Source organism: Chaetodon trifascialis, chromosome 2, assembly GCF_039877785.1.
Source record: "Chaetodon trifascialis isolate fChaTrf1 chromosome 2, fChaTrf1.hap1, whole genome shotgun sequence".
Classification (NCBI taxonomy): Eukaryota; Metazoa; Chordata; class Actinopteri; order Chaetodontiformes; family Chaetodontidae; genus Chaetodon; species Chaetodon trifascialis.
In genome coordinates this window covers 12,909,621-12,919,927 of record NC_092057.1, presented here as the reverse complement: position 1 = coordinate 12,919,927, position 10,307 = coordinate 12,909,621, and the positions used below count along the sequence as shown (strand labels likewise).

The 10,307-nt window shown below is 40.6% G+C and overlaps 1 protein-coding gene across 1 annotated transcript; it reads left to right on the top strand.

The window, feature by feature from the left end:
• On the top strand, nucleotides 1-10,307 carry slc44a1a (solute carrier family 44 member 1a). Its single transcript, XM_070988297.1, has 16 exons — nucleotides 1-263; nucleotides 526-612; nucleotides 1,629-1,771; nucleotides 2,789-2,925; nucleotides 3,057-3,150; nucleotides 3,632-3,801; nucleotides 4,386-4,475; nucleotides 4,594-4,736; nucleotides 4,869-5,055; nucleotides 6,059-6,227; nucleotides 6,359-6,515; nucleotides 6,675-6,758; nucleotides 6,849-6,986; nucleotides 7,070-7,306; nucleotides 8,138-8,212; nucleotides 9,809-10,307. The coding sequence occupies exons 1-16, from the start codon at nucleotides 240-242 to the stop codon at nucleotides 9,830-9,832; spliced, it is 1,959 nt and encodes a 652-aa protein (XP_070844398.1). The 5' UTR covers nucleotides 1-239; the 3' UTR covers nucleotides 9,833-10,307.

Sequence of the window (10,307 nt, the reverse complement as noted above, 5' to 3'; positions counted from 1 at the left end):
AAGACATTTGACTTCTTCCGTGTTTACCTGCCGCTCCAAAGGAAGGAGAAATCACAAATGGGTGTTTGTAACTGAACTGAAGGCGTAGACAAAGCTGTTTGTTCGTGTCCTTGCATGGGGTACAGGTAGAAAGACAAGAGAGAGGGGGAAATGAGCCGAAAGAGCGACAAGGTTTAAGCAAAGAAAGGGCACGCAAAGTTTTGTCGTCGCTGAAGTTCGCTGAAGTTGTCGTGTTCACGATGGGGTGTTGTAACAGCACCGAGGTAAGTGAGCTAAAACATGGTGCGAGTTATGGCTGCTTTAAAACTTGTCCCACTAACCCGCCGAGCCGTTTGGGACAATGTGAGTAACGACAGCGTCACTTCTTCGGCAGCAGCGGCGGCTTGTTTTATAACAACAGCAACATTTGTCTGCTAGTTTCTGGAGCAGCGGGCTGGTGGAAAGTGCGCCGCGACGGTCCCAACAAAGCAGACTTAAGGATATCTGTGTCTTCTTTTCTTTGATCTGTTATTTATGCCTTGGCAGAGCAAACGTGAGTGGAAACCGCTGGAGGAGCGCAGCTGCACGGACATCCCATGGCTCATCATATTCACGTTGTTTTGTATTGGGATGGTAAGTTTTCAGCGGAATGTGCGTTAGCATTTTTATGAGGTTCACATAGCAAGCAAAAGCGAATGCAGTCCAATACAGCAGGTCTGCAGTAAGCCTTACATTTATTTATTTATTTATTGAATGTTTGTTGTCACTTTTTTAGATACATCGTTCAATTTAAGGGTCATGGTGGAGACTGTAGTTTGTGTAGCTGTTTTATTGCATTGTATCAGTTATTTCTCATAGTTTGTCCACCCATTTTATATCAGTGAGTGTAATGTTGTGTTGCAATGCAGCTGACCAGCTACAGCCTCTAAAATGATTAAGTTCAATCAACACCTCTCTAAAAACTCAACAAAAGCCGAGCATTATATCATGAAAGTAAGAGTTATTGTGGGGCTGTTGCATCAGACTGCACTACTTTTACCTATGACTTGCTGACATGCTACACTGACCATGTCATGGATGCATGAAAAACTTTGCATAACAGCCCTGAAATAAATTAAGATTTTGGATGAAAGTGATTCAGAGAAGTGTTGAACCTTGCAATCATGTTGGAGGCTGTAATTTGAAATGACAATGTATTATACTGAGATGTGTTTATAATATTCAGTCCATCTTCATTGACGCAAATGAGGTGGGCAAATAATTAGAAAACACCAGTTAGTGGGACACAAATCAGCTCAACAGCACCGCAAACGTCGTCATCCAAAATGTCTTTAAAGCTGAATCAGCACCTCTCTGAAACAGTTTCAGTTTGAATGTCGTAACTGTCATAAACCTTTATGAATTCATTGCAGGACTGTTTGATTGTACTGCATTGATTTTAGTTTCTGTATGTTTGCCATAAAACTAAGTTCAGTTTGCAAACATCTCAGTTTTGGATTGTAGCAAATTAAAAACCATGTTTTGGTTCTAGATTTTGTCACCTATTAAAGATGAGTGCATGGTGCTGCTTGTATGAGTGTTAAATCTTTGTCTTTGATGTTATCCTGCAGATAATTAACTTCATCTACTATAATCTGTGTCATCTGCAGGTGTGTATTTGTGGCTTTCCCATCGCCACAGGAGCTGCCTCCAGGCTCATATCAGGATACGACAGTTACGGCAACACCTGTGGCCAGACTAACACCAAGATCGAGGGAGTGCCCCTGAGCGGCCGGGACATGACCGAAAACAAGTTAGTCTGATTTTTTCCAAATGATCTAAGATGTGACATGGTTTTATTTGCATCTTACATCTTTTTTTATTGAATATGTTGCGTCAGTTCTTTGCTTTCCTTTAAGTATTTTCATTTGCTCTATTTTCATGATTTAGTTATCGAATGAGTCCATTAAAGTAGACATGTTGAGACCTCTTTAGCCCTCTGTGCTTGGTGGCACAGAGGGAAGGCTTTCTCAGCATTACTTGTATGCATGCAAGGATTGCATCATGTGGTCCTAATCTAATTTGCCACAATCGACCGGTTGCTGTATTTGTAAACACTTCAGTTTACCTCCTGTTCTGGCTCACATACTTGATAAGGTTGAGCAGTCCAGACCGTGATCTAAGTGCTGTAAAATGTCTGATGTTTGTTCTGTTCAAGCAACTAAATTTGCATAAATTGAAGAGTAAATAGATGCCATTAGTCAGAAGGTTAACATAGATTAATATCATCATCACAAAGCTGCACTGACACACTGTCGCACTGTTCTGCTGCTTCAGTTCTTTATATATCTGAATGAATAGCACAGTTTAAGAGTATGTTTCCCTATTCATAATTTCCCACTAAGAAACTCTGAGTTGGATGTTTTTATCAGCCGGCCTGCATTGACACAATTTCTCCTCTCATCATAATTTATGTGAGAAGTCTTTGATGATATTCCTCCTTTTGGGCTGTTAGCTTTCCATCAGCATGCAGCCTGTAGGCCCGGTTTTACTGAAACAATGGGTCATGCTTTATTGATGGGCTGATTGCCCGTGGAGGCTTTGAATAAAAGGCGTTTCTGCCACAAAGAAGGATCTGTGCAGCAGAGTAGCAAATGTCACCATCTTTCATTTTCTGCCCAGACAGAACTGTCTCAGCTGGCATAGTAATAACTAAATACACTGATATTTTGTTCAAGGGAGGATAGTTTTTTATTTTGGAGGGAAAGTTGTGGCAGCACTTAATATTATTGAACAGCTAATCTGCGATTCTAACTTATCTTCCCGTCAGGTATGTTTTCTTTCTAGACCCTTGCAACCTTGACTTAATTAACCGGAGGATCAAGTCCATCGCCCTGTGCGTCTCCAAGTGTCCTGCTGCTAAACTGGAGACATACAGCGATTTAAAGCAGTTCGCTCTGAACAATGGTGAGAAAACTGCACGATATTTTAGAGAAGAGATGGTCCAGAGTATTAACCAATAGTTTTATCGGTATTTACACGTCTTTATGATAAATAACATGCAATGTTTTATTATTTGTTTGTTTATTTGTTTGTAGGATCTCAGCTCTGCTCCTATGATATTTCCCCTACAAGATACACAAGCCATTCAGAGAGATTCACTAAATGTCCTAAACTCCCTGCTCCACCAAGGTAATCGAGCATATCCTTTAGGTTTTGATTAAATATCAAACATGAACAAGAATGACTCCTCTGTTTTTACCACCATTATTGTTAATTTTGGAAAAGTTCACATCCAGTCAAGGCTGATCAAGAGTGTTGTCAAGCTGATGTGGGTACAGTGTGTTTAAACCAGGCCAGTGTTTATAGGGGTAACTTGTATATTTTTAGTATTGCTTCAATTTCCATTTTTGCTTGCATTCGTGAGAACAGGAAGTCTTTCACTTCCACTTCATTCATTCAGTCAATGTTTATTGATTTAATCATTTCTGTGGTTTCTTCCCAAAATGGATTGATCCAAATACTGTATCTACTGTAGATTAACCTACTAATACACATTCCAGGACCAAGTGAATAACAGAGATATATATATAATCTGCCATCATCCTCCACTTAAAGTACAACCCATTGAAAATAGATGAACCCGTGCTCTTCATCTTTGTCATGTTTGCAGTAAGTCTGTCCCAGTGTTCCACCGCTGTATTCCAGTGGATATCGGCTGCTATGCTGAATTCGCGCAGGCCTTCGTCACATTTGTCAGTGACAACAGCGTGTTGCGCCGGGTCATCGCAGGGGTGATGGCCAGCAAGGAGATCATCATGGGCCTTTGCGTGCTGGCTTTAGGTATAACACATGCTTACATCTGGCTTACAGCAATGCTACTACTGGTGCTTTTTTTTATGTTCTGCTGCTCCCACTGCGCAACCCTAATTGCTCATGAGGATTCAGTAGGAAGGCAACTTTCGGAAGGAGAAGCTATTTTTGTCATTAAAATAACAGGAAATGTCTGAGTGGTTACAGCCATTGCATCCGCTGAAGTTTAGCCCACAGGCATGAATTGAAAGTCTGCTCTGGTTTCTCCCATTGGTTCAGCAAAAAAAAACTGATTTAGACATTTTTTTATCTCAACTGTTTGATCTGTCTGGTTTGGGTGAATTCATTGTCAAGGCTACATGACTCATAGAAGGAGAGAGTTTCCCTACATGGGGCATCTGGTCTTTTCTCCTTCAGTTACTGTTTAAATGAAATGCAATCCCATGGCTTAATTGATTTGCATAGTTCATTGTCTTTTATTTATGTTTAAGGTAAAGCAATATTATATTAACCCATACAATAAACTGAAAATCAACAGTTTTCTGCAGCTTGGTGCAGCTTTTTCTATGTTATCAGTGTGTTTATAGGCTCATATCCTGTGTTTTTGTTCTCAGTTCTGTCCCTGATCATGATGGTTGTCATTCGTTACATCTCCAAAGTGCTGGTGTGGATTCTAACGATTCTAGTAATCATCGGCTCTATAGGTAACTTATAGATGCAACATATACACCTACCCACCTGATTCATTTTGACGTTTCAAAATATGCCCATGTTTTCTTCTGTTGCTGTTTTGCAACTCTTTCCTGCGTTGACCTTTTGCAGGTGGGACAGGCGTCCTCTGGTGGCTCTATGTGGACCACAGGAATGCCCTGGATAATAACACCTTATCAGTATTTGGGAAAGAAGTGGCCTCAGACAACGTTAAGGCCCTTCTTGTGTATGCAATAGGTGCTACAATTTTCACGGTATGTCCGGTTTTTCAGATTTGTGTCTTTTTGTTTCCTGATATGACAGGAAAGGCCTCTGTGTTTAAATTGAATTCCCCAACTCTGTAGCTGGTTGCGGTAGTTTCATTAGCTCACCATCTATCCCTTCAGGTAATTCTCCTGATAGTGATGTTCATCATGAGGAAGCGTGTGGCTCTCACCATCTCCCTGTTCCACGTGGCCGGTAAAGTGTTCATCCACCTTCCCCTGCTGGTCCTGCAGCCTCTCTGGACCTTCGTCTGCCTCATGCTCTTCTGGGTCTACTGGATCGCTGTGCTTCTCTTCCTCGGGACTTCAGGTGAGATCAAAGGCTCCAGTCTGGTAGGTCATTCATGTGCATGTTTGTCAGATTGGTTGATTTGTACACAGACTCGTATTGAACATCTCATGTATGAGTGGTACCATTCCCAAACAAGTAGAATTTTAAGTTAGTCACTTGTGACATTCTGCCTCAGCATCGCGGCATGACTAAACTCCCACATTTGGAATCTCGTGCGAGTCTCGTGATGTGGGAGGATGGAGTCAAAGAACTTCTCTCTTCATCTCCCACTTCTCTTTTCTACTGTTGACTTTTAATCCCAGCAAAGTAGCATTTAAAACAAAAGGGCCTGCACAAATGAAGTCATCACATTTTCTTGATTTATATGTTCTATTTCTGGGATGTATTGAGGTAAATATGGAAGTCTACAGATTCACATAAATGATAAGAGTAGCAGTTGCAGTGAAATTGAAAATCCATAAATCTACCATAAAGTTAAGCTTTCCTCAAGCATTTCTTTTGGTTAAATTAGTTAAATTACATTCTTGACTTGTTTGACCCTTTTCCTTTTTAGAAATGGGAAACACACTATGAGAACAGTTACAGCTAGTGAATTTAGTGTTAAAATTCAGATTTCATGCCAGTCAACTCAAATCGCTCACTGGTCGCTCTAAAAAAAGAAAAAACATGTGATGTATTTTAATTTTAACTTCAACATCAGCCAGACTAAATCGCAAATAAAACATGAGCTCGGCAGATTCGTCTGGTTCCTTCTCAAGCTAGTTTAAACAGGCTGCTTTTAGTTTAGTGTGTCCTCTTTAAGCTTATAAAATGCTTTGTTCACCAAGAACAGTGCTGACAAGTTGCTTGATGCAGTCTTTCATTCATTACAAGTAGAAATCAAAAGGGTACAATTACTGCTCGTGTTTCCAGGTTGTGAAATGTAGAGGGACGTACAGCTCGTGCAAATGTTTTAGCTCTCTTGTAAAATGACTCAACTGTAAAACATGCCACCCAAACTCACGCTCGTATTTCCTCACAGGGACTCCCATAAAGAACAACTCCACAGGTGTGGTTGAATATGAAATGCAAGGGCCTCTTCAGTACTTGGTGTGGTACCACGTTGTGGGTCTCATCTGGATCAGTGAGTTCATTCTCGCTTTCCAGCAGATGACCATCGCTGGAGCCGTGGTCACCTACTACTTCACAAGGTAAGTAACAGAAGCTGATTAGTATTTTATCATGTGGAAAACTTCATGTTGTCTTTGCTGTCACGTTTATTTGCTAATTCAGTTTTTAGGCAATATAATTTCAATTATATCTTTCTCCCTGTTATCTTAAGGAATAAGTCCCAGATGCCAGCTACGCCCATCCTCTCCTCCATGGCACGGACCATCCGCTACCATCTGGGTACTCTGGCCAAAGGCTCCTTCATCATCACGCTTGTTAAGATCCCTCGTCTCATCCTAACGTATATCCACAGCCAGCTCAAAGGGAAGGTGAGTGGTGAAATTACGTTTACGTTTATAAAAATGCTACAAACTCAAAAACTCCATTGTGGCCCCATTTTGAGCCTGCAAGTGTCAGTCATCAGTACTTTTTAATCCACAGGTTTTCATGAAGCTTGTTAACCTGTGAGTTTCCTCCATTCTTCACAGGAGAACGCCTGCGCTCGCTGCATGCTGAAAGCTTGCGTCTGCTGTTTGTGGTGTCTCGAGAAGTGTCTCGCTTACTTAAATCAGGTAATTCATTTCAGGTTGGTGAAGGAAGAAAATGTAGAATTCTGGACGATGGAAACAAGTATTTACAGTGTCTGCATCACCTTATTTCAGAATGCTTACACTGCGACAGCCATCAACAGCACCAATTTCTGCACCTCTGCCCGCGACGCTTTCGTCATCCTGGTGGAGAACGCCCTCCGAGTGGCTGCCATCAACACTGTGGGCGACTTTGTCCTCTTCCTCGGAAAGGTACCACACAGAGACATATTCAGACATTTCACATGTGAGATTCTCCTCCAAATGTCTTCTAACTCTTACATCGACCCTCTCAGGTGCTTATTGTCTCCTGCACAGCTTTTGCCGGCGTCCTGGCTCTGAACTACCAGAGGGATTACACTGTGTGGGTCCTGCCTCTCCTCATTGTCTGCCTGTTCGCCTTCCTGGTGGCTCACTGCTTCCTGTCTGTCTTTGAGAATGTGGTCGACGTTCTCTTCCTCTGCTTCGCTGTGGACACAAAGTATAATGATGGCAGCCCTGGACGCCAGTACTACATGGACAAGGCCTTAATGGTGAGAGGATAGTGTGCCGAAAGGGGACACTGACATTGTAACAAATATGTCATTGGAGTTTTAGAGGCATGTTGTGCTTTCATGCAAGAACCACCCATACGAACAGATTCATTCTTGAGTTGCACAGACTCACTGATTTGAGAGAATTAGTGTCTCTCACCAGTTTTCTGTTACTTAATTTGATCTTAGGTGTGAATGAAAATGTAAGTGGTCCAAAGCTGTTGTACAAGGCATCCACAGACAGTCTGTCTTTCTTCACAGGGCAAAACTCGATTGTCTTTAGAGTCATAATGCTTTAATCTGAGTGATTTATTTTGCAGCTGATAGCATAATATCACCTACTGTGGACTATCATATTCTCTCTGCTAATGGACTCATGGACGGCTTTGCTTTAGAAAGAGGTCTTTGTAGCATCTAACTTTATGTCAAACCATTCGCTCCTTTTGTCTGTCACAGCTGCTCTGATGACATGTTGTAATCTTAATATATTCTAAGTGTTTCAGGTCTAAATTTATCTGCTGATTTCTGACAGCAGACTTGAACCTCTGCGGTGTGACTTTGTTTTGCCTCGTATGGTGCTTTTCTTAACCATTGACTGCTAATGATTAGATCTCATGAATGCGCACCTCCTCGTGAGCAGGACAGGTTTATCCAGTTGAGTTTGGTGAATCGGACTTGTAGGAACATGGAAATTCATATATGAATATTTAGCAACACCAGCAATCCAACAACGGTATTCCTAGCTGCCATTATTTATTTCTTTATGAACCATATTCTTTTTTTCAATTAGGGTAAAATAACTGATCTATAATTCTTTCTTTCCCCTCTCAGGAATATGTTGAGAACAGTAAGAAAATGGGCCAGTACAAGCCAGATGATGGAGATGGACGAGAGATGAAGCCCATGGTGAGTTCAGAAGTCTTTGTACAACCCAGATTCCAAAAAAGTCAAGACGCTGTGAAAAACATAAATAAAACAGAATGTGATCATTTTCTTATCCTTTCTGACACTGATACTCCATTAAAAACAGGACAAGGACAATGTATTTGAAGTTTGACCTCATCAGCGTCATTGATTTTTGTAAATATATGCTTATTCTGAATTTGACGCAGCAACACATTTCAAACAAGTTGGGACAGGAGCAACTAAAGACTGGGAAAGTTGTGGAATGCTCCAAAAACACCTGTTTGGAACATTCCACAGGTAAACAGGTTCACTGGTAACAGGTGAGAGTATCATGTTTGGGTATGAAAGGAGCATCCTGGAAAGACTCAGTCGTTCACAAGCAAGGATGGAGTGAGGTTCACCACTTTGTGAACACATGATTGTATGAAGGAGATAAGTCTGCTAAACACAGTTCCTTTGCAAATGATTGCATTCTGTTTTTTTATTTGTTTTACACAGTGACCCTACTTTTTGGATTTAGGGTTGAGTATTCTCCAGAATACGTAAACTGCGTTCATGTCTGTTACTCATAAAAATAGTGTAAAGTGTAGTGATTCTACAACCCTGCTTCTAAAAAGGTTGGGACACTGTGTAAAATGTAAACAGAAACAGAATGTGATGCTTTGTAAAACATTGACATTGAAAATAGCACAAAGACAACATATCAAATAATAAAACTGAGAAATTTCAAATTTCAAACAAATGACTGGAAAAGCTGTGAAATGCTGAAAGAAAACAGCTGGTGGAGCATCTCACAATGAATTAGGTCAACTGGCAACAGGTGAGAACATGATTGGGTATAAAAAGAGCCTCCCAGAGAGGCGGAGTCTTTCTGAAAGAAACATGGGGAGGGGTTCATTACTCTGACACACTGCGCTGGCGAACAGCAACTTAAGAATAATGTTTCTCAATGTAAAATTGCAAAGAATTTGGCAATTTCATTGTCTACAGTACAAAATGTCATTAAAAGATTCACAGATTCTGAAAGCAAGGGACGAGGCTGAAAACCAATACTGGATGGGCGTGACTTCATTAACAAAAGCAGACACAATTCTGCAGTGGACATCAGTGCATGGGCTCAGGAACACCACATTGTGCACATATTCCAACAGCATGGCTCCATAGTAAAAGAGCCGGGTGCTGAACTGGCCTGCCTGCAGTCCCGACTTTGCGGCCCACTGAAAATGTTTGGTGCATTATGAAACATAAAATACGACAAAGGAGACCCCGAACTGTTGAGCAGCTGAAATCGTACATTGATCAGCAGTGTGAAAACTCCACTTTGAAAATGACATCAGTTGGTCTCCTCAGCTCCCATGAGCCTGACCCGACGTTTTTGACGTGTTGCTGCTATCAAAATCTAAATGTGGACATCGTTTTCAACATTTGATATGTTATCAATATTCAACTCTCATTTAAATATGGGGTTTCAGTGTTTTGCAAATCATCGCATTCTGTTACTAGTTACTTTTTACACAGTGTCCCAACTTTTTTGGAAACGGGATGTAATACTATAAATTTAAAGCTTTAAGTAATTTGAATTTTTTTCCTTTACAGGCACGTGGAGGAACTCTTGCTTGACCAAACATCATCATCATCCCAAAACCACTAAAAATACACCAAAGCTTAAAGATTTTACCAGCATTTCACTCCAGGGACATCAATAAGATAACAGTGCACTCCATACAGAAGCTTCACCTCGCTTCAGCAAAAGATGCATCGAGTTTTATTTTGGATTTTTGAGGAAGTAGGTTTGACACTAATTGGTGTAACGTGGCAAAGTTTCATTTGTGTTGTGTTTTGATACCAATTTGATCGGTGTGCTATTTTTGTCTTGTCCGTCGCTTACTTGGGTTTTCTCTTTTGTTATATTTTGAATAATATTAATGTTTTAACATGGTTTAACATGTTTTATATGTTGCATAATTGGTGTTAGCTGTAGTTTGGTGTATATTTTGAAATGAATAGCTAACTGTGTTTTGTCAAAGGCTGTTCCTGTAGTTTTATTACTTCTCAAATTTTATACTTAAATAAATTTTAAAAAGTTTCATTGTTT

What these genes read in the sequence shown, in the direction of transcription:
- slc44a1a (XM_070988297.1), top strand. Translation starts at nt 240, where the DNA reads ATGGGGTGTTGTAACAGCACCGAG. An exon ending in ACAGCCAGCTCAAAGGGAAG is followed by an intron (nt 6,516 to 6,674) that starts GTGAGTGGTGAA and finishes CATTCTTCACAG; the next exon opens with GAGAACGCCTGCGCTCGCTG. An exon ending in GTCTCGCTTACTTAAATCAG is followed by an intron (nt 6,759 to 6,848) that starts GTAATTCATTTC and finishes ACCTTATTTCAG; the next exon opens with AATGCTTACACTGCGACAGC.